At 39.6% G+C, this 25,397-nt stretch overlaps 1 protein-coding gene across 6 annotated transcripts in view; it reads right to left on the bottom strand.

The window, feature by feature from the left end:
- The window catches only part of LOC135489278 (uncharacterized), a 44,790-nt gene extending 19,793 nt beyond the window's left edge, over positions 1–24,997 (bottom strand). The window contains exons 1-10 of one of the 6 annotated variants that reach the window (XR_010447126.1): positions 13,716–13,994; positions 13,289–13,364; positions 13,015–13,085; positions 9,444–9,505; positions 8,808–8,876; positions 7,221–7,902; positions 6,539–6,654; positions 5,709–5,834; positions 4,021–4,368; positions 606–2,355 (exon numbers count right to left, since the gene is read on the bottom strand). Coding sequence is in view for 1 of the 6 variants with exons in the window: in XM_064774563.1 (XP_064630633.1) it covers positions 6,539–6,654; positions 7,221–7,415 (311 nt within the window). In the remaining 5 variants the exon portion in view is untranslated. Of the gene's footprint in view, positions 1–605; positions 2,356–4,020; positions 4,369–5,708; positions 5,835–6,538; positions 6,655–7,220; positions 7,903–8,807; positions 8,877–9,443; positions 9,506–10,176; positions 10,198–13,014; positions 13,086–13,288; positions 13,365–13,715; positions 13,995–23,405; positions 23,429–23,628; positions 24,077–24,920 lie in introns of those variants that run through there. The other 5 variants (XR_010447124.1, XR_010447123.1, XR_010447122.1 and 2 more) reach the window with 5 other exon arrangements.
- Between the last annotated feature and the right edge of the window lie 400 nt (positions 24,998–25,397).

Here is a 25,397-nt window from a genome sequence, read left to right as displayed (position 1 = left end):
TTCAATAAGAACTCCAGTTGATGTGGTCATCTGAATGATTCATACTGGAGATAAACCATTAAATGTGATCAGGGGGGGGGGGGGTCCTAGCAGCCGCCCTTGGGCTTCTGTTGGCAAGGATTCATACTTGTGATCATCTGAGAGATATGGAATTATACAGGAACAGACGACGACGACGGATGACAGACACTGCATGCGCAGAATTCATACTGGAAATAAACCATTCAATGTGAACTCAAATGATTCCAACAATGAGCCAGCCACAATGAGCTAGCAAGCACCCTACATGCACTCATCATGCTACATGCTATTTGTTGCATTTGCATATCAGTCTACTCAATTACATTAAGGACATGTTCCTGTTCACAAAATTTTCATATCAAATTTCAAATTTCAAATTTTCAACAGACTGCGTAGGCCTTCGATTTGGTGTGATTAAGGCAACAATGTCAGCAGGCAATGCATTAGACAATACATGTACTGACCTGCTGGATAGACAAATTATGACCAATATATAATTTCCCCATTCAGGTCGCCAGGTTGTTGGTGTAAGTGAACCACTACACCACCCAACCTGGAGGGTAAAGAAAAATAAATTCAAATCATTATCTTTTGAAAATCTTTTTTATTGTTGTACATCCCAAGAATTATCGTAATGGCAATTTGGAATGTCGTGCAGGAGGAAACCCGTCCCCGGGAGAAAACCTACGCGATCGGAGGGAGCTGCCGACTCCATCACACAGGTGACAGGCTTCAACGACTGAGTTTTTTAAATGACATCAGACATGTACATTTAAGTACTGCGCCACTCCGAAAGCCCATAACAGGAGAAAACCAGAAGATAGTAATACTATCACACATGGTCTACTCCTTTACAAGATGTAATGTTCAAGAAAGACATTGCTAAATAGAGATCTTACACTAGTCAGACTCCACAACTTCAACTCTGCATGCTAATAATATGTTCATTTACTATTCATGCATGCATTAAACCTATTGTGTATGACTGCAGTTGAGCCATTTCAGCTAACAATAGGTCAGGTCAAGGCTGTCATCACACCATGACTAAACAGCTTAAGGGCCCAATTTAAATAACAAAAGGACCACATTTCTCATGGCCACTCCACCTTGAGGCTGCCGCTTTGCATCACAAAAGGTTGAGAGGTGACATGTTATTTGCATGACAAAAGACGTAGCTTTCGACATGGCAAGACCAGACAGAAGTGGGTATGCCAGTTTTTTGGCAAGTTGGAGTCTAAGATCTCTTTATTTTACTAACAAGGTCTACATTTATTACATGCCGGACAAATGAAACGTCTTACAAAGTTGACGTTTTAATTACACTTTTCTCAAACCATTCAGTACCATGTCTAATCCAATTCTCAGTGGGGCAAAAGACCGTCTTCATAATCTGCAGAGCATGATAAATATGCCCTCGCAAGATTTCGAAGCAGTCGATTCTGTCGTCAGGAAATCTTTTGATATTCTCACAAATATCAATAAAATAATGAGAGTGTTTTCAACTATATAAGTTGAATGTGTCTTTTCATCAATACCTGGTTCCCAGGTATTTGGTAAAAGTGATTGAGGGAACGCAACTTCTTTAACTTCTTTGTGTAGTTGGTCAGTTGTCTCTGGTATTATATGATACCAAGCAACTGAGCCAGCCAACGTTAGAAGGTCTCGGCTTAACTGCTCAGACCAATGCCCGTGGATTCTATGGTACTGGGGAGGTCGAGAAACAGTAAAAAAGGCCTGCGTTCCATCGCAGACACATATGTTCCTTTTTTGCCTGGGGTTTAAGCAAGAAAGAAATCATATGAACCCCATGTCTCAAGTGATGGAGATATAATAATGAAATATCTGATAAAGTTGGTGATTATTTCAGGAGAAAACCATTTCAAGCAGTAGGGTCCTGATGTGCCCTAGGCTATTAGCTTCTGCCTTCATCAGCTAAAAATCAATTTTGCTTAAGACTTATTTGTTTGGGTACTGACATGCCCTATTGGCTCTCCATAAACGCCCACTCCACATTTCGCTTTCTTTCAAAAGATTTTGCCAGAAAATTGTTGATCTCTTGGATCATGGTGCCCCTGGTAACCAAAGAAACCCTCCTCAAAAATGTTATTCCTTCTTTATACGTGCATTATTTTTAAACCATGACAACATATTGTCATTGCCCTAAGAAGGTAAATATATGCCTTCTCCGATCAGAAATTTTAGGATTTTTATCAATAAAATCACCTTTCAATCAGATATTTCAATAAAAACAATAGGTCTATGGTGACAAAAATACATCGTTAGGATGTGCTGGTCAGCAACATCCATCTTTCTCCTGTCGGATGCTTCTCCATTCTGAAAAGAAACAAATTACATACAGTAAGGTTTATTGGTGCAAAATATCATCAGTGAAATATTCATTGTGCAGGGACATGTTCGTCTTGACCCGCAATGTTTTGAGATCGCTCTATCACTCACAAGCTCGATGTTGGTGATGCAAACACATGAGAGTCAAGATGGAACATGTTAAGTTCCTGCAATAATGAGGTTAAGATTTGATCAGAAACAAGAAACAACAACTGAACAGCTCTATACCATAACTGTTAGAAATTACTTTTATTGTGTTGACATTTAACCTTACAAGAATGCCAACACAGAACTTATGCAGGGACTTGAGGATTGGGGCAGTTTATGCCATCTCAGCCGCCTGCGTGGTTTCATTAGTAAAGTTGTTGGTGCGTTTAAATTAATTGATGTTGGTTGTAGTGTTGGGGAGGGGGGGGTCTAATTGCGTCATTTTGCATCACCAGTGAGGTCACCAAGTGCCACAAGGACCCTTCTTTAGAATACAGTGGAACCTCCCTTAGCATACACCTCTCTAAAAGGACCTTCTCTCTTTTAGGACATAACTTTGATTGTCTCCATTCAATTTGAACTCTCTAATCAGTACACCTCTCTTGTAAGCACAGCACTGATAAGTGCTGTGCTTTTAAGCACATCCTCAAGACTGATAAGTGCTGTGCTTTTAAGCACATCCTCAAGACTGATAAGTGCTGTGCTTACAAGAGAGGTGTAGTTCTACTGTGATCCCATCACCCCCCCCCCCCCCCAAGTTGCTACCCAATAACTTTTTCCTTTGCTAATCTCTTCTCTTCTTGGCCCAATGTCATTGAAATGCCCTGTCCTGGAAAGCGGATACTCCATGCAAATGCACCAGCATTGACCAACAGGTTTTCCATTTGAATTTCATTCAATCGGGTGGGTGCTGACAGAAAGACTTTTGAGGAATCTTCTGTACCCAGGCGGCTGCAATCATATGTCAATAAAGTTGTTGTTGTTTTTTGTTACCATTCAAAGCTCAACCTCACTGATATCTCAAACCTAAAACAATCATGCTGTACCACTTTCAACTACAACTTTTTCACAGTACTGTCTGAAATTCCGAAGGGGGAAAAGTAGGTTATCTTTCTAGATATTGATTTGAAACCTGCACCCTACGGTGTTTTGAGCATTTCCAGGCCTCTGGTACCAGGGAACCCCTGAGGTTTGACACGTTAAAGGTTGTGTTAGGCCTCTGTATGTTTGGCCAGACTTCATGAAATCACATTACTGGCAATGGCCATGTTCAACTACTGCTCATTCAGCAGTTCGGGATTCTTTCTAAGTGTTACATAAAGCTCCAGTTGATAAAAATGCTTTGCTTTTGATATTCATGCAACCAGCATAACCAAGTTGTTTATGAGAGTGAGATATCAGTGGGTTACGAAGTGATTTTCTGTGATGGCATATTCAGAATCAATTAGTTCAATAGAGCATTTAAAGAGGCAAACGTGAGAGGTCATCATCACCGTGGGTTTGATGAAAATGGCACTGTAATTGGTGTCGCTAAAACAACGTTGGAAAATTATTCCTCAACAGAGAGCTCACCATCTCTAGAGATCTCACCATCTCTTAATCAGGCCAATGGCTAACACCTTATCAAGGACATCTGAAAAACTGAAATTGATTTGTTTACATTACCGTGTGATGGCACCCTTCCGTAGGTATGAGATAGGCTGTCCTCATGGTGGCTGCAGGATATCATGTCAGGGCTCTATGTCCGTAGCTTTCCCTAAGTCCAGAGAGTCCCGTTGGAGTTGGATTGTCATTATAGTTTATTAGAATGACAGACATTTCGGTGTCCAATCCATCCCCACAGCAAACAACTTCCCTTTCTGATCTCAGCGAAGGTTCTCCTTGAATTGTTCTGTCAAGGCATCGTTTGCTGAGCTGTGGTTCGTCACTCCTGCACATGGCTATCCCTCTGCACAACCATTCGATCCACTGAATCCACTCGACTCTCGGTCGTCTGCCCGTATCTGTGAGCGACTGGAGAACAAAATTTAAGATTACTCTCAGTCTCAATTTGTCCTTATGGTCATCTCGATTCTGTATAACTAAAATGAGCGCGATCGGTCGTAACGAGCGCCATCGCCGACGGACTATCATCGCCAGCAGGCTACATTGCTCCACCATGATTAATGCACTTGTGCATTAGGGTCTTTCATTCAGTTTCATCAAATTCACCGAAGTAGTTTATGATAAAATCACAACCCTTAAATCATACACCGTTAAAAAACGAGAAGTTTGTAATTGAATTTGAAATTTCCAATTGCACAAATATGTACTAAATATAGATTTCAGCTCTGGCACTGCCGTTGCATAGAAATACAAATACCAGAAGCACCCAGTTTCAGCAAACACGTATGCATAATATCTGTTCTACAGCATTATGTATAACTGCAATTCTATTTTCCTGGACCACCAGTAATTATGAACAGCGTACCCCTTAAGTTCAAGCCCTCACTCGGCCCCTTATCTCATCGCGTCTTGATATCTTGTCTGTCCAAAAAGTATAACTTGCAAGTTTCGGGTTTCTAGTCTCGACATCAACAACGGTTGAAATTGTCACCCTACTTTTAACTCTTACCCCGGTCTATGCTGAGAGCTTTCAGTGGAACTGGAATTCAGATTAGCTGCCCAATCAGTACTACAACCTGAGCATTTTCAACTGGTGAGCCTGGGAGCTCATGACCACTTGTCAGAGACCCAAACAACTGCACAACTGCGGCTCTTTCACTTTTATTTTTGACACAGTTTGTGTTTAGTAAGGAGCAATGCAGAGACAAAACCATGGATGGAAAATCTAACAGCCTGTCTATTTTCAGTCCAGCCACAGAACGTATGGAATATTATTTGGCACACCCTGTAAATACACTTTAGGGATGAGTTCATTCGGTTTCACGAGTATGGCATATGCAGGTCCAAGGTTTCCCAACCAACGTGCGAAATCTCCCTGAAGTTGCTGAAGTCTTCAAGCAATATATGGGGGTATCGTCAACATAGCGCATCTCTGCCCGAATAATCGGGTTGATCAAAACAAGGGGGCTGAAGTGGGTTTTTCAAAAATCATCGCTAGTTTCTGGAAGGGGTTGGATGTTATTTAAGAAATGTGTTCTTGTCTTAATTTTCTAAAATACCGACGACCACAACGCTTTACTAATTGACACTTGATCTGCAATTCAATTCCAAACTGAGGTTGCTTGTACAGTTTGAGGATAAAATCCACCATTTTGCGACTCTACTTTACTCCGGAAATGAAACGAACTCGGCCCATGGCGTGTTCACCCATTTCATGATATACTGTCTTGTCATCTGTTTATATTTACCATATATGTATTGGATTCCTTCGTCATCCAAAATCTTTTGAGAGTCACATCTACCATAGCACGAATTGTAGATCTTGGTTGAGTGGTTGGGTCTTCTCGACAGCCATCATCTCAATCTGCAGAGGGCTAGATAACAGGAAAAATACATTCAATGACCTATCTCAAAATGAATAGATTGAAACCAAAAGATTATTTGTTTTCGTTTGAGTGAGATGGTTGTTTCTCGCTTTAAGAATTCGATTCCAAATGTGGCCACCAGGGGGCAAAGGTTAAAAAATGATCAATGAAGTCAAAAGCACCCATCATGTCCAAGTCCATTTTTTTCCCATGTCGACAGGTGAGCACAATGGCCCTGGCCGTTTCATTTTATAAAGTGGCACTGTTGGAAAGATGCTCACGGGCCATTTTCTGGATCAAGTGAAGTGAAGATGTCTTTGGTTGGCAGCATTTTCTTGTGGAAAAATGTTGATCGGCCACACTCTTTGCTCGATTCACTGCTTCAATCCTTGCCCAAGTGGCATTATTCCTCAGGCCAAATTGCCTTGGATTTTTATGTCCATCCTTACGTCTGATATTACTAATAACCATATATAAAATGTAACTCATGATTTGTCCAACTAATCAAGATCATCGAGGTCATGTTGCCCATTTGGCTGTTAACTTGAGCACTCTCGGTCAGGTGGTCTCACTTGGGGATAAAAGTTCATGACTTGGCCACCAGGGTGCAGGTTCGGAGACATGAAATATGATTTTTTTCCCTCCTGGTTGGACAGTAATGAACTTTGTTTCATGAGTAGATATAATATCAACCAGGACTATGTGATGCTCACCCCGCAGATTGCAACATCGTCTTTTGTGTCCCTTGTCCTTGTGTCCCTTGTCCTTGTGTCCCTTGTCCTTGAGGCCCTGGACCTTGTGGCCCTTGTACAATGTTGGCTCGGGCTGCCTAAAAATAATCAAACTTTTGGTTAAGGGGTTTATATTTTTTCTGAGCGTTTCTACAGCATGCTACTTTCACACTGGATCAAATTAAAAACTGTTTTCCAGAGAGCACTCTCCGGAATACGAATTGGCTACACCACACTTGGTCTAATCAGCATGCAATTTGATTTGAAAAGTGCAACTCTTGCTGCGTATTGTAGTAGCGTGCCTTTCGCGTATGAATGTCTTGTCCCTGCCCTTTGTGGTAATTAGAAGATAATCAAGACAGGAACAAGCTAGTGACCTGCAAGCCCCCTGCCAATGAATAGACTGTTTTGATACGTATTAACGCCAACACTACACGTTTCAATGAGAATCAGTTAATGCGAATTCAATACAGCACATTCAATTGTATTCTGGAACCAAATTGGTTGAAGCGGTTTCAAATCTGTGTGAACAGAATTGAGTGTGGCACCCCAATATGTATAAAAATTGAAAACGCACGTCAGATTGATACTTTTTAACATCATTTTAACATCTTTGTAATGTTTCTTTTAATCCAGACGTAACTGACGACTAAGTGATACTTACCCTGTATGGCTCCAACATTGGCAGCAACATATTCTTCAGGTCGATCCAGTGTCTTCTCGGCTCTCGAGCTGGAGGCCGGCTCTCCTTCTTCATCGCCGTCTTGTCGATTTCAGCGGGTATATATACGTTAGCTTTGAGAGGCACAAGGAGGTTGAGAACACTGTTGTTATTCAAAGGACCCAAGGTCTTCGTCATTAGTACTAAACTGGTTTAGCACAAGTCCCACACGGACACGCCTGACATTTCGTCCGACGAAATTCCGCAGGTTAACAACAGGCCTCTAACCCCAGTCATTCCATCCCCCTCGAGATCAGGTAGGGGATCGCTGGCCAGCTATTGCTTACTATTGTTAACAGTCGTAAGACTTATCCCGCCAACACTCTTCAACAGGGGATATTGTGAATGACTAGCGACACGCAATCGTTAATTTCCCCCATCAATCAACCACAATGACTCAAGGGGAACACGTACTTTGAACCTAAGTCCATGTCATCACCGTCGAAACTTAGATGAGGACCGCAGAACAAAGTGGCAAGCATGCCTGGGACCCAGTCACCGTGCTTTGGACGTGAGTTAGACTCAGTCGCCAGACACGACAACCGAATACACCAAGCGTATAGCTTGAATCGAACCCGATCTATCATCGTCATTGGTCACCTGGCCTGGCCTGGACAACTGAAAGCTGAATAGGTTAAATAGATGATAAGCAGGAACCAAAAGAATTACAACTATTATAGCTAGATAACTACGATAGCTAGATAACTACGATAGCTAGATAACTACGATAACTACTCTAACAACTAGAATAACAACAAGATCTACAAAATGAGCAAGACAGTGATCAGACACACTTCCAACTCTCACAACGGTCACCATACTCCATAGGCCCCCCCCCACATGACCTCCCGCACCCTTTTCCTATCCCGTCTCAAACACACACACACACACGCACGCACACACACATCATATACTGTGGATACGACTTTTGAACATCCACTGGCATGAATTGCTGATGGAGGCGTCACTGTCAATCTATATAAAATGTTCAAAACTTCATGTAAATTGTAGCAGTGGCTTTATTTGTGCATTTTATAAAAATATAGTTTTGAATCCTTGTTCTCTCAGAAAAGTGCACATGAAAATGTCCTTGCAATTGGGATAAAAGTTGTATGTGATTTGCGATATTTTTTAAATTTCAGTATTAGTTCATATACTTCATTGACAAGGCTTGGTCTTTGACAAGTGTTTGACTTGCTTATTGGTTTGTTATATCTTTCACTGGTCATACTTACAATATTCAACTGTCAGTGTATGGCGTCTATCATTTTTCAACACGTGATATTGCTTTGAAACCAAAGCACTGAATGCAGGCAAATCTGCCATTAGCATTGTCAGTTAATGCTTCAGCTTGCTAGCAGATTGCTGTAACTTAGAGTGACACATTTGGGGATTGACTTTTCACTTGAGGCCTTCAATAGCTTTGTTTTACTATTTCACTGTTTGAATATTTTATTCTAATAACGGTTAAAGAAAATTGACAGTGGCAACCCAATCAACAATTTGGGCAAGTTGTTACTTGATGCATACCCTTCATCTGATCGTCTTGCGGTTCATCCAAAAATCTTCGGTTGCAATTGCGGACAAGGTTTGTGGCATCTGTAATGATAAATTGGAACAAATGCATAATGCACGATTACAGCAATTCTAGTGTTTTCAGTCATGAAATTACTGCCTAAATATGATGTTGAAATACATCATTTTTTGTCATGAATTACGTTTCCTTCATGAAATTGATGGACTTTATTCCTTTAATTTCATACAAGTTTGCCATTCTTACGACTAGTTATAACAATGATTTATGCAATTTTGGGAATTAGGGAGTTGAGATTGGTGTTGGGGAAGGGTTAGGGTTTGGGTTAGTGCTAGGAGGAAGGGTTAGGGTCTGGGTTAGGTTTTGTGAATATGACTGTCGTAAGAATAGCCAGTAGATTGTATGTAAAATCCAATGGAACCATCATAACAACAGCTGCGGCCTTGTACTTATTTAAACAATGTGAGCTTTCATTTCTCAAAACTCGTGATCAACCCTTAACTAGCAACCAATGAGATGGCATCACCGCTTCAAATATGGCCTCCTGATTTAGTGACCCGATTGTACTCTCCAGTTCTTTTGCGCAAAAGCATGAATTGGAAAGCAAAAATCTAATACTATATTATACATACCTACATGTAACCCCATACCAGCGAGAATCTTTCGTTGCAATTGTGGACAAGGTATGCATCATCTGTAATGATAAATTCGCACAAATTCATAGTTTCAAATTCCTTAAGTTGAGAGCATTTTTTCATTTTTGGCTCAAGTGACCTATAGCAGAATAGCTGTCCTAAGGGGCACAAATTGACTAAAATTTTGTGAACTTCATTTATTTTTCATTTCAAGCATTTTTACATATTTCTTGGGTTCTATTATGATCGGGGTTGTTGACTTGACCAACCTCTCAAGGTCACAGGCCGACAGGGTTCAAATTATATTATTTCACCAATTGGTCGTATGTTTTGTCATTGTTCAATTGAGATGGTTCTTATTTTGTTGAAGGATGAATCTAAGTCCCTCTTTGTGTACGCCAAATTTCGGCAAGATCAAAATTCAAATATGGCACTTAAATTTCATATTTTGTATATACCAAAAGGGTGTTTGTTCAATTACACTTCCAGATACCGACAGCAAATTGATGCTGGGCAGTTCATGTTTTGGTGGTATGATGGGTCATAGGCCTAGTGCCATTGTGCTTTTTGGCAACCCTTAAAATGGTTCTTGGAAGTAGATTCTTTCTCTGCCTTTGAAAAATACAAGGGGAAAATACAAAGACAAGTTGCCCTCTTCAAAAATCCATTGGGTTACAAAAATAAAACATGAATAACGTCAAGATTCCTTTAGACAGATGGTGATACCCACCTTGTAGAAGATTTGTGCTAAACACAAGTTATTTTGCTATTTCAGTCTTGAAATAAGTCAAAATTCGAGCAAAAACCATGTGCACCTTGCTGCAATGAATGTTCAGCCTGCACTACAGGCGAAGCATAGCAAGCAAGCATTGGAAGGCATAAAATGTGACAGGTAGTGGTTTTATGTAACACTCCCACACATTCTTTGGCGGTTGGCTATGTTTTTGTCGCTCCAAACAATCAAACAAAGGTGTCAGATGGCCAAGGCTAATCCAAGTTGGTAATGTGATTGGCCATAAGGAATAAATATTTGGGTCAGGGACTGATTTGGAAATAGTAAAGGGCTAGGTGTCGTTAGTTGTGTTGTTGAATATTTTTTCATATATAATTTTTTTTTGCTTAAACAGTCTCTTGCAATAAAAACCAAAAGAAAAAATGGTGCAAACCTGAATGATACTAGACATTCATTCACACTTTTCATTGAACAATTTATTTTTTAAAAAGAATTCAGTGAAAAATTAGCAGTACTACTCAGTACTCGATGCGGTTGGTTTGATTTGTTTGTTTAATACAAAAAGATACAGCTTTTATTCCATTAAAGATTCTCTTGGGGATTAATATCTTGGATCAAAAGATTTCATGAACAATTTAGAATAGCAAATCCAAACAAAACTAGAATTCCGAAATTTGCTGGTAGCAAATTTGACAAGCCTATCGGCGTCTGATTCACAATGTGGTTTGTGAGGAGTGTCATAGTCGTCAACAGTGTAGCTTACGTATTTCGAAGACCAGTGGAATTGGCGGCGTCAAATTATTAGTGAAATTTATAATTTACAAATTACAAATCGTTTATTGAAACCGTGTATGATGAAAGTACAATGACCATAAGCATGATGAACTAAATAACTGGTGTGACATTGTTGTGGATTTGGTGGTGTGCAGCTGGAGGAGTGGACAATGTCACAACCAGGGTTCCTACATTATATACAGTGGAACCTCCGTTAGTAGACACCTCTCTATTAAAGACAACCTTTCCAATAAGGACACTAGTTTTGGTTCCAAATTGGTTGTTTCCATTCAATTTTGACTTCTCTAATCAGTCTTTGGGTGTTCCGAATGCTTGACACATTTCGAACATGTTTTGGTTGGAAACAACCCTACAGTCTTACACTTATGGCTGAATGAATGACAGTGCATTTTCGTGAAAGCTCGGTGACGAAATGCTGCGACACTATTCGTCACCAACATGTTTGATGGGTGGTGCCATCTGCACAAAGGACGATGAATTAAATAACTGATGTGACATTGTCGCTGCATTTGCAGGTGTCCACATCGAGGAGTAGATGATGTCACTACATGTACCAGGGTTTGTACTTTCATATACAGTGGACCTACTTTTTGTGGACACCTTTCAATTGAGGACAACCTCTTTAATAAGGACAGTAGTTTTTGGTTCCAAATTGGTTGTTTCCATTCAACTCGACTTCTCAGTTTAGGACACCTCTCTGTTAAAACAGCACTTTTCAGTCCCTGGGGCATTTCTGGAAATTTCATGCTATAGAGCAATTGGTTCAGCTAAGTGACAAGAACAGTACTATAAGACGGTTTTAAAAAGTTGAAAATTATTTATTTAAATGACATATGAATGGTTCAGCAGTAATTGGCAGTGTGCATTATGTAATGAAATATGATTTACATAATATAACATTTTTGTGACAAATAGTACAGATGATGGATAAATCGATACAGTGGATAGCTGTTAGAATATGCAATACATGCAATAGCATTTGTTTTTATTGAGATTTTGCGAGAACCAAGTGGTATTTTGACAAGATAATAGAAAGCCAATAACACTACAAGAACATGACTTCAATACATTGACATTGTAGTACTTGGTATACTAAAAATATTCAAAGATGGGTATCTTGAGTTAAAGTACAAGATGTATGAATGAAGGAGGCACTCTGGTAAGAAATGGTGTCGCTAATGAAAGATTAGAACAGTCCGTCTCAACCTGCCAAGCTCAGAGCGACATGCGCCTGGTTTTGCTGTGACGGGTCACATATACAAAGTTTACATAAAACAAGATTCGTATGTTTATTTAGGAGGAGTACAAAAGTTGTATATAAAATGCCGACTTCATTATGATTTATAGGACACAAAATTTGACATGACAGCATTTTATAAAATATGAATAATCTATAATGAGAATAGTTTTGTAGCACCAATGATTTGAAAATACTGAATTTATTTATTGCATGAATAGAACACAAAAAACAGGATGATTACATGATTGTCACATGCGTGAAATATATTGTCATGGATGGGCATTGGGAACAAAAAGAATTGCTGTTATCAGCTGCATTGGTAGCGATTGCTTTAGCTGATTTTCAGAAACTGACAGGAATGAGAATGTTGATATAGTGTTGAAAAAATATTTTTATAACATACATTGCATTCAAATAACACTAAGAAGTAGACGAGTACTAATTTCGCACACTTGAAAATATTTGGACATTGACTGCCACTGGTAGTGGTAGTAGAGTAATTACATGCCATCAGCAGCACTAATTCAGACAGTTTTCGCTGTGCTTCAGTAACTGACTGGAATGACTAAGTTTGATTGTGCTGAAATGATACATAATAACGTACATTGCATAAACAAAATGATTACAAGATTTGTACTGTCTTGAAATATATGGACAGGGACAGTCACTGGAAGTTTGACATGCCATCAGTTGCACTGCTCCCGACAGTTTTCACTGTGCTTCAGTAACTGACTGGAATGACTAAGTTTGATTGTTCTGTATTTGCCTCCATTTGGATTTTGTGAACAAAAGTTACTAACCTTGTGTAATTGAAGTGTCGAATTCGCCTTGGTCGAATTGATAATACAGTAAATAAATCTATTGAATGTTGCTGAAAAGAAAACAGTACGTTAGAAGCCATGTACATGATAACACCACCACCACCATTATCAATATCATCACAAGTCAACTGGGGAATATGTGTGATATTTGTTCAAAACTTGCGTATATGGTATTTGCAGGTCTATTGTATTGTAACATATTTTTCACTTTCAAAATTAACTTTTTTACTAGAAATTATGAATCAATACTAACCGTAAGAAGCGTATGAAATTACAGAAGGCCTTCGTCGAAAAATGTAATGTACTTGTACTCATTCGTGTCATTAAACCTGAAAGCAGCACAGCATAACAGTGAAATTACCGTGACATCAATGGATGTCAAACTAACGTAGTGACGTAAATTTGAATTCGAAGTGCACAAATTCACAATTAAGGTTTCGAACACATTGAGAACTGAAAAACTTCATACAAATGCTTTCACACCAATGATATGATTGTGGCGCTCCTGATGAGGTATCGCCCTCTGCTAAGCAGCTTTGGTCGTAACTAGGGTAAATGTTTTTTTCAAGTGATATGAGCGATGCAATACCTTAGTTTCCACCAGCGCCACGTAGCAGTCAATGAAGTTGTGCTGGTACTCCATAAACGTCATGCTTCAAATTTGAAGAAATTAATATTACCTTCATCAAGTACGTAATAATATTACACCAGGCCTTTGTCGAAAATGTAGATCTCGAAGTCTAACTGTAATGAAAGAAAACATCAATGTGACAATATGGTCTACTATGTATGAGGGGGAGAACGGGTATTTTCGGGACACTGGGATGGGCCGAAAATAACTGTCGGGATTCGGGATAGACACCCTTATTTTAGCGGGATTCGAGACAAGCCGTGTTTTGCGTCACGATTCGGCTAAAATTGCGTATTGGGAAACGGGATAAGCCTTTTTTCCTAACGGGACGTCGAGACAGTTACCCCCCCTTCCCCGTTCCCACCCTCATGACATGTAGCATTGTTTGTAGGCCTATTGTTACTCACAATCTATTTTTTTGTAATTGATACTGGTAGTATCAATGTGAAATATGCCACACGTTGGGAGCATGCAAGGCCTAGTACAATACACCATCATCACAATCAAATATTTCAACAAGAGGCCCAAGGGCCTGGCGCTCAGCTGAAATGGCTAGGTGAAGGCAAGGGCCAAGTGTGTGTCGGTACCGTTATTATGAGGCAACGTGAAGCTATAACGTCTAGCACGCAGAAGTGCTGATGCGAAAGACCTTCTTGCTATATCAGTGCATGCTGAAGTACTGAGTTGACGTCACCCTGCTATTATGACGTAAAGTCATTTCTATTGCCGTTGCAGTAGTTGGGTGTGTGATGACGTCAAGGAGTTGTGTGGTACGTGATGTCAAATAGTGGAGTCATTGTCTTCATGCAGCGTAGGTGGAACTAATAACATGCACATGGACACAAGGTACATAATTATTACAGTGTATTTTGTGAGGTGGGGCCTGGTGCTTTACAATGGTCAAATGAACCGACTGTTGTCTGGACATTGATGAAGTGGATGCAGCCAAATGTTTGGGACGGTCTTTTTTGTATGTGAAGAAAAGAAGATAAAGAGTTGGTTAACAAAATGAACTTTATTGGTGCGGCAGATATTTGATGCCTTTCGGCAGATATTTGAAGCGCCTTGCGGCAGATATTTGTTGCCTTGCGGCAGATATTTGATAACGCTCTCCGGGAATGGAAAGCAGTAAAACGAGTAAGCACACCTAACTCTGAATGTGGGAACAGCAAGTGCTTTCCTGGACTTGAAATGTGCCAACGACTCCTCTTGCAATAACCAACAACAGTTAATCTGTAAAAAAAGAGAAGAGAAATTAACACTGACTGAATAACAAGAGGCCCAAGGGCCTGGCGCTCAGCTGAAATGGATAGGTGAAGGCAAGGGCCAAGTGTGTGTCGGTAACGTTATTATGAGGCAACGTGAAGCTATAACGTCTAGCACGCAGAAGTGCTGATGCGAAAGACCTTCTTGCTATATCAGTGCATGCTGAAGTACTGAGTTGACGTCACCCTGGTATTATGACGTAAAGTCATTTCTATTGCCGTTGCAGTAGTGGGGTGTGTGATGACGTCAAGGAGTTGTGTGGTGACGTCAAAGAGTGGAGTCCTTGTCTTCATGCAGCGTAGGTGGAACTAATAACATGCACATGGACACAAGGTACATGATTATTACAGTGTATTTTGTGAGGTGGGGCCTGGTGCTTTACAATGGTCAAATGAACCGACTGTTGTCTGGACATTGATGAAGTGGATGCAGCCAAATGTTTGGGACGGTCTTTTTTGTATGTGAAGAAAAGAAGATAAAGAGTTGGTTAACAAAATGAACTTTATTGGTGCGGCAGATATTTGATGCCTTTCGGCAGATATTTGAAGCGCCTTGCGGCAGATATTTGTTGCCTTGCAGCAGATATTTGATAACGCTCTCCGGGAATGGAAAGCAGTAAAACGAGTAAGCACACCTCACTCTGAATGTGGGAACAGCAAGTGCTTTCCTGGACTTGAAATGTGCCAACGACTCCTCTTGTAATAACCAACAACAGTTAATCTGTAAAAAAAGAGAAGAGAAATTAACACTGACTGAATAAAAAAGGGTGACATAGACGGGGAAATGTACACCACCGGATACAGTCTGTGCTTGATCAGGCATCGGTCAGATGATATCCTGAACAAGGCATCTATGGAAGCAAATCCAGAAAGAGACTTTACCTTCGAAGGGCACACTTATTACTCAGTGAAAAGTCAGTCCTGTGGGCTGTTTTCCAATTCAAAATAAAAGTGTAACCTCTTTAAATTAGTCTCACAGACTGAACCATAACACTCAACAGCCAACCGTGCCCACATGATGTGAGCCGAGAGCTGGGCTTAAAGATGAGCGAGTGGTGTACTACATTTTGAAAATTGTCTATCGTCTACGACATGTGACAGAACAGGATCTAGTGGACTTAATGATGAGGTACTATCAAATAAGGTGTCCATCAAATGAATCATGAGGGCCTGTTTGTTGAGTTATACTCTAAGCCTGTCCTAGGGCTAGGCTATGGTTTTTGTCTTTTTTACAGCTACAGTACAGCCATGCACAGCGCAGTGTAGGCCTACAGACAGTACAGGATTGCAAACCAAAAACATGAGCATTGCTGCGTAACGAAACTGCAGTGGAATTCATACTACGATGTCATAATGTGACTTTCAAAATAATTGTAAACAAACGCAGCCTAAATGGCGAAATTTGTTGCAAAATTGCCAACCACAACATCTCCGGGACCGTAGCCAAAATGGCCGACGGCGAATTCTCCGGTCGCTAGCGCAGTCCATAAACAAGCATCAATTTCACCAACTTTGGGCGCAAGCTTGGTCATCAAAGTTACAGAACTGTTAGAAATACATCCAAACAACATATATATACAGTTAAAAGTGCATAAAAATCCCGTTTCAACCTCCGGCCGCTACCTTTTTTTCTCCGCCAGACGCCGGGCCCTACCGGTCGTTATTTAGTGCGACCGCCACCATCACGATCTTTCGCCGTTTTAATAGCGCGTTTTAGGCAGATTAATCAATTATTACATGCATGCATTATATATCACCGAAATGATAATTGCGTAGGCTATTTGAAACTAAGTTCAGATATTATTTTTGATCTTTGAATTGAATTTAGGCGAGTGATTTTTGACACCCGGTCGACATATCAGGACTTGCAAAATTCACGCGATATCGCTTGCATCATCGGCACGTTTGAAAACCGAATTTCACAAATTCCACAAATATTTATCACATACCATATGTATCACCACAAAGGTAACTCTCTAGACTATTTGAAACCAAGTTCAGATACTTATTTTCACAAAAATTCGAAGCTATGCAAGCGATTTTTCAGTGGTAGAGATCGACGGAAACAAATTTCTCGCTCTAAAATGACATGAGACGAGCACCAACTTTCGCTAATTTGTGCACAAAATTTCCGCAATATTATAAAAAACTATCGATAAATCTGAATTATATAGACTCTTTTCAGTACCTAAACAAATTTCAGGTACATGGTCATGTTGATTAAAAGAGTATCAACCGATTGAACATGAGAAAGTTCACTCATCTTCATTGAAGCAGCGACTACCGCCATTTTTAAATGGTGGCATCTCTTCTATCGATCGGCCAATCAGCGGCACTGCTTGCAAAAAGTTGAGCCACCGCCAAATTTGAAATCGCCAAAATTCAGTCAATGTGCCTGCAGCGCCAACTGGCGGTGAAAACCATATTAATTCCATTAAAAGTAAAAAATGAAAAAATATTAAAAAATATTCAGCCACATTTGAAAACAAATATTTGCTCTGTGGACCGAGGTAAAAAGGGAAAGAAATCTACACGCGAAATGACCTCATTCTCTTAATACAGGTCGGATCGCGCTGATTTTTCGTTTTTTGAGTTCACCTTGGGCAACTCCTAATTTAGCACCGTCAACGAAGTGGCTAGGCCTTCCCAATCAGAAATGTCCAATTTTGTCCACAGATGGGTCCCTAGATGGATGGATTGCAGGACGGACACCATTTGAACAGCTATTCTACTAGCTCCGCTGACTTTGTCAGCTGAGCTAAAAAAGGGTGACATAGACGGGGAAATGTACACCACCGGATACAGTCTGTGCTTGATCAGGCATCGGTCAGATGATATCCTGAACAAGGCATCCATGGAAACAAATCCAGAAAGAGACTTAACCTTCGAAGGGCACACTTATTACTCAGTGAAAAGTCAGTCCTGTGGGCTGTTTTCCAATTCAAAATAAAAGTGTAACCTCTTTAAATTAGTCTCACAGACTGAACCATAACACTCAACAGCCAACCGTGCCCACATGATGTGAGCCGAGAGCTGGGCTTAAAGATGAGCGAGTGGTGTACTACATTTTGAAAATTGTCTATCGTCTACGACATGTGACAGAACAGGATCTAGTGGACTTAATGATGAGGTACTATCAAATAAGGTGTCCATCAAATGAATCATGAGGGCCTGTTGAGTTATACTCTAAGCCTGTCCTACAGCCTTATAGGGCTAGGCTATGGTTTTTGTCTTTTTTACAGCTACAGTACAGCCATGCACAGTGCAGTGTACAGACAGTACAGGATTGCAAACCAAAAACATGAGCATTGCTGCGTAACGAAACTGCAGTGGAATTCATACTACGATGTCATAATGTGACTTTCAAAATAATTGTAAACAAACGTAAATGGCGAAATTTGTTGCAAAATTGCCAACCACAACAACTCAGGGACCGTAGCCAAAATGGCCGACGGCGAATTCTCCGGTCGCTAGCGCAGTCCATAAACAAGCATCAATTTTACCAACTTTGGGCGCAAGCTTGGTCATCAAAGTTACAGAACTGTTAGAAATACATCCAAACAACATATATATACAGTTAAAAGTGCATAAAAATCCCGTTTCAACCTCCGGGCGCAACCTTTTTTTCTCCGCCAGACGCCGGGCCCTACCGGTCGTTATTTAGTGCGACCGCCACCAGAGTGTTTATCAGAATATCACGATCTTTCGCCGTTTTAATAGCGCGTTTTAGGCAGATTAATCAATTATTACATGCATGCATTATATATCACCGAAATGATAATTGCGTAGGCTATTTGAAACTAAGTTCAGATATTATTTTTGATCTTTGAATTGAATTTAGGCGAGTGATTTTTGACACCCGGTCGACATATCAGGACTTGCAAAATTCACGCGAGATCGCTTGCATCATCGGCACGTTTGAAAACCGAATTTCACAAATTCCACAAATATTTATCACATACCATATGTATCACCACAAAGGTAACTCTCTAGACTATTTGAAACCAAGTTCAGATACTTATTTTCACAAAAATTCGAAGCTATGCAAGCGATTTTTCAGTGGTAGAGATCGACGGAAACAAATTTCTCGCTCTAAAATGACATGAGACGAGCACCAACTTTCGCTAATTTGTGCACAAAATTTCCGCAATATTATAAAAAACTATCGATAAATCTGAATTATATAGACTCTTTTCAGTACCTAAACAAATTTCAGGTACATGGTCATGTTGATTAAAAGAGTATCAACCGATTGAACATGAGAAAGTTCACTCCTCTTCATTGAAGCAGCGACTACCGCCATTTTTAAATGGTGGCATCTCTTCTATCGATCGGCCAATCAGCGGCACTGCTTGCAAAAAGTTGAGCCACCGCCAAATTTGAAATCGCCAAAATTCAGTCAATGTGCCTGCAGCGCCAACTGGCGGTGAAAACTATATTAATTCCATTAAAAGTAAAAAATGAAAAAATATTAAAAAATATTCAGCCACATTTGAAAACAATATTTGCTCTGTGGACCGAGGTACAAAGGGAAAGAAATCTAAACGCGAAATGACCTCATTCTCTTAATACAGGTCGGATCGCGCTGATTTTTCGTGTTTTGAGTTCACCTTGGGCAACTCCTAATTTAGCACCGTCAACGAAGTGGCTAGGCCTTCCCAATCAGAAATGTCCAATTTTGTCCACAGATGGGTCCCTAGATGGATGGATGGATGGATTGCAGGACGGACACCATTTGAACAGCTATTCTACTAGCTCCGCTGACTTTGTCAGCTGAGCTAATAATACACTGTCAACGAGAATGAATGTTCAACCATCAATCACGTGCATTGTAGTAGTGTACATCCCCCATCCCGAGACAAGACCACTAATGAATATTCATAGGTTGGAGGGTCCAGGCCTATCTATTAGACGAGTGCATGTTTTTTACTCTCAAGTACATATTTGGAGAGGTATTGAAAAAATATTTGTTGTGGCAAGTCTACAGATATAAAGAAATTATTTGATGAAAAAATTAATTTCGAATTTTTGCTAATTGGGTAATAGGGGGCGTGTTTTGAGTTTTTTCTGCCAGTTGGCTGAAAAGAGTGGAAATATCAAAGTCTGTCTAATTTGTCGATTAAAAAAAAATTTCCGTGGTCAATCACCATTTTATTTTTCACAATTTACTTGCCCGACTGTCCGGAATAACATAATCTAAATTTCAGATTCACAACACCACGCGTTCTTTGATGCGTCGCGGTCAAACATTGACAATTTAACTGCTAAAAGGCTTAAAAAATCAATTGTGGTCTTGTCTCTATTTACACTACATTTTGGGTCAATATAGTGAAAAATTTGAATGTGCTCAAATCACTCTAATTCATTTAGAATATTGTATTGCTGATGATTTAAGGTCAAAACAAGCTAAAATAATGAGAAAAAAACTTAATTTGACCCAAATAAGAGTCAACCTAACCCCGGTCTAAGTTCGGTTTCATTTTTACAAGTCTTGTTGTGTTGCCATTCATTTTGTAATTTCTTTGAAACTACTTAGGCCTTGATTCTGAAAGTTGTGCCCTGAGCAGCAAAGATATTCCTAAATCACATCCTAAACTTTCAGCTCCATAGCTTGCTTATTCTGGCCAGGGCAGGTCTTTGAATTTGGTGCTGTTGGGTGCAAAATCATGACTTTTTGTCGATTTTGTCCTCTTTCGTCGCTTTGGCACAGTTGTACCACTCTTTGAAATGTCTCTCATTTCTCCAAAAATGTCCAGATATGACTTTCCTTTGTTGGAGAGTTGTGGGATGTCATGTACATTAGTTTGAAAAAAATCTCAAAATGTTAACCCCTGAAATGTACCTTCATTGAGACAAGACCACTAATGAATATTCATAGGTTGGAGGGTCCAGGCCTATCTATTAGACGAGTGCATGTTTTTTACTCTCAAGTACATATTTGGAGAGGTATTGAAAAAATATTTGTTGTGGCAAGTCTACAGATATAAAGAAATTATTTGATGAAAAAATTAATTTCGAATTTTTGCTAATTGGGTAATAGGGGGCGTGTTTTGAGTTTTTTCTGCCAGTTGGCTGAAAAGAGTGGAAATATCAAAGTCTGTCTAATTTGTCGATTAAAAAAAAATTTCCGTGGTCAATCACCATTTTATTTTTCACAATTTACTTGCCCGACTGTCCGGAATAACATAATCTAAATTTCAGATTCACAACACCACGCGTTCTTTGATGCGTCGCGGTCAAACATTGACAATTTAACTGCTAAAAGGCTTAAAAAATCAATTGTGGTCTTGTCTCTATTTACACTACATTTTGGGTCAATATAGTGAAAAATTTGAATGTGCTCAAATCACTCTAATTCATTTAGAATATTGTATTGCTGATGATTTAAGGTCAAAACAAGCTAAAATAATGAGAAAAAAACTTAATTTGACCCAAATAAGAGTCAACCTAACCCCGGTCTAAGTTCGGTTTCATTTTTACAAGTCTTGTTGTGTTGCCATTCATTTTGTAATTTCTTTGAAACTACTTAGGCCTTGATTCTGAAAGTTGTGCCCTGAGCAGCAAAGATATTCCTAAATCACATCCTAAACTTTCAGCTCCATAGCTTGCTTATTCTGGCCAGGGCAGGTCTTTGAATTTGGTGCTGTTGGGTGCAAAATCATGACTTTTTGTCGATTTTGTCCTCTTTCGTCGCTTTGGCACAGTTGTACCACTCTTTGAAATGTCTCTCATTTCTCCAAAAATGTCCAGATATGACTTTCCTTTGTTGGAGAGTTGTGGGATGTCATGTACATTAGTTTGAAAAAAATCTCAAAATGTTAACCCCTGAAATGTACCTTCATTGAGACAAGACCACTAATGAATATTCATAGGTTGGAGGGTCCAGGCCTATCTATTAGACGAGTGCATGTTTTTTACTCTCAAGTACATATTTGGAGAGGTATTGAAAAAATATTTGTTGTGGCAAGTCTACAGATATAAAGAAATTATTTGATGAAAAAATTAATTTCGAATTTTTGCTAATTGGGTAATAGGGGGCGTGTTTTGAGTTTTTTCTGCCAGTTGGCTGAAAAGAGTGGAAATATCAAAGTCTGTCTAATTTGTCGATTAAAAAAAAATTTCCGTGGTCAATCACCATTTTATTTTTCACAATTTACTTGCCCGACTGTCCGGAATAACATAATCTAAATTTCAGATTCACAACACCACGCGTTCTTTGATGCGTCGCGGTCAAACATTGACAATTTAACTGCTAAAAGGCTTAAAAAATCAATTGTGGTCTTGTCTCTATTTACACTACATTTTGGGTCAATATAGTGAAAAATTTGAATGTGCTCAAATCACTCTAATTCATTTAGAATATTGTATTGCTGATGATTTAAGGTCAAAACAAGCTAAAATAATGAGAAAAAAACTTAATTTGACCCAAATAAGAGTCAACCTAACCCCGGTCTAAGTTCGGTTTCATTTTTACAAGTCTTGTTGTGTTGCCATTCATTTTGTAATTTCTTTGAAACTACTTAGGCCTTGATTCTGAAAGTTGTGCCCTGAGCAGCAAAGATATTCCTAAATCACATCCTAAACTTTCAGCTCCATAGCTTGCTTATTCTGGCCAGGGCAGGTATTTGAATTTGGTGCTGTTGGGTGCAAAATCATGACTTTTTGTCGATTTTGTCCTCTTTCGTCGCTTTGGCACAGTTGTACCACTCTTTGAAATGTCTCTCATTTCTCCAAAAATGTCCAGATATGACTTTCCTTTGTTGGAGAGTTGTGGGATGTCATGTACATTAGTTTGAAAAAAATCTCAAAATGTTAACCCCTGAAATGTACCTTCATTGAGACAAGACCACTAATGAATATTCATAGGTTGGAGGGTCCAGGCCTATCTATTAGACGAGTGCATGTTTTTTACTCTCAAGTACATATTTGGAGAGGTATTGAAAAAATATTTGTTGTGGCAAGTCTACAGATATAAAGAAATTATTTGATGAAAAAATTAATTTCGAATTTTGCTAATTGGGTAATAGGGGGCGTGTTTTGAGTTTTTTCTGCCAGTTGGCTGAAAAGAGTGGAAATATCAAAGTCTGTCTAATTTGTCGATTAAAAAAAAATTTCCGTGGTCAATCACCATTTTATTTTTCACCATTTACTTGCCCGACTGTCCGGAATAACATAATCTAAATTTCAGATTCACAACACCACGCGTTCTTTGATGCGTCGCGGTCAAACATTGACAATTTAACTGCTAAAAGGCTTAAAAAATCAATTGTGGTCTTGTCTCTCCCATGACGGCTTGCGCCCCGCTGACACGACGAGCACATGGCTGAGCCAATCCATCGCCTATACACTACTTTACAAAAATCGACACCTACTGAAACTTTCACTAATTATTCTCGGAAATGTACTTTATCGTTACATCAATAAATGCACATTCGAATTTCAAAACTACCACTTATTTTTGCCGTGAAACTGACCTGAGTTATCGAAACACCGTCACTGCGAAAAGAGGAAGAAGCAGGTCCGCATTTATCGAAATATTGCTAAATATAATTGTCAAAATGTCGACCAAATTACCAATTAAATCACAATAAACTTATCAAATGTTCACTCATGCCTTTGGGTGAAAAAATACTGATTTTTCAATCATTCTCAATTTTACAAATCACCAATCACAAAAAGAAATAATGATGCAATTACCCAAAATAGATGAGATTTGACCACTGGTATAATTCCGCCATCTTGGATATCGGCATCGTCACCACCACTTCAAATTCTAAAGTCTTATTCAGGCCTAATATGTGTCACCTGCTGTGGTAAAATGGCTTGTTTTATCAATAAATAACAAAATATGATCTTTGTAAATAAAATCGGAGATCTTCTGGTGTGTTTTTATGTGAATTTATTACGAACTATCAATGCAGCGCAGGGCAGCCATCGTGTTCTCATGCGTAGTGGCGATGCGATAGCCATCCGCGGCACTGCTTTTCAAGATGGTGGCAATTGCCCAGTGCTAGAGGCGTTGTAAGGAAAATTGAGAGCAGGCCCCTAATGAATGAACTCTCAACGATATCGATATATTTTCGTAATTCCAGCACAACTGTTCACCAATGAACGTCCACCGACAATCCCACTTAACGAATATTAATATCAATTCTAAAATACCTTGGTACCGTAAAGTCAACTTTTAAATGGAAAATGCATAAGCCTCGTTCTGAGAGTGGAGTGTTTTGGACACGCAACCAAGATGCTCTACCAAAGTTCCCTCGGGTTGCACTAAAATGTGGAACCATGCACACAGCTCACTTCAGAAGTTTGAGGCTCTCAAAACACTGCTTCAAACACAAATCAGCCAAGGAAGCATCAACCACCCTAAGTTTTTTAATGAGCACTACACATATTTGCTGAGAAAAACGCTCCAAATAGCCCATTTGCGCGGATTTTAGCGTCACTTGAGCGAGCCGATCCGGACTTCCTATACGGGCTGCCGTAACATAATGTAAACAACGGCGCTACCGGCGCTCCGGGCAGGCGATGGATGGAATTTGCCAAATTCGCACATATTCAAGTTATTTCGTGTCCTATCTTTTTAAGTTTGAGGTATTTTAGAATAGAAATTGAACCCTCGGCTTCGGACCTTGGTTGAGTTACCAAGACACTCTCGGGTGGAGCTAAAATTTCGTCCAAACCCGAGCCTGTCGGCTCGGGTTTGGACTGTATTTTAGCTCCACCCTCGAGTGTCTTGGTAACTCAACCAAGGTCCTCCGCCTCGGGTTCAATTCCTTAATTCATATCATGTATCTTAAAACGCTTTTATTTCATTTTAAAAAGAGTTATCGAGTGAACGATGACCTCCTACCGTACCCTCGAAATAAACAGCCAAAATGACCACAAAAACACCTTTTTAGAAAAAAACAGCGATTTTTACGAAATAAATGTCATCAGAGACGAAACTAGACACTAATTTAGCTAGGTATGCACAGTAATAGTACCTGAAGTGATCGATTTCAAGGAGAAAATACACTGAAAACAACTTTTCAGGAACAGAAATAAGATCACATTGTGAATAATAGTCCCCAAGTAGTCGTCATGTCAACAGAGTAGTAAGCGAGAACATCCGATTTGACTGGTTAGTGGTGAAATCTGCTTTTACTTTTGCAAATTAGCATATTCGTTTTTCTAGTTCTAACGTTGTCTGAATTAAAGATGCTTTCCCAATGCTTGACTGGTCTGGCAAGAGGCATTGCCAGGAAAACGTGACGTCATTTCGGCCATTCTTCTTACCGCACGCCCTCCCTCTCCGTAAAACTTCCAGACATGGTGTGAAGTGGGAGGGCGCACAATGGGAACCACACTGCCGCGATGTTAAATATAGTTTCTTTTTATAGAATTCAGCGGCAGAGATTTTAAGCACGGAAAAAGTAGATTAACTCAGCTAATCTCAATGGAAACATCTGATTTAAGTACTG

The sequence above is a fragment of the Lineus longissimus genome, chromosome 6 (assembly GCF_910592395.1).
Source record: "Lineus longissimus chromosome 6, tnLinLong1.2, whole genome shotgun sequence".
NCBI lineage: Eukaryota > Metazoa > Nemertea > Pilidiophora > Heteronemertea > Lineidae > Lineus > Lineus longissimus.
This window is presented reverse-complemented; position numbering and strand designations above follow the sequence as displayed.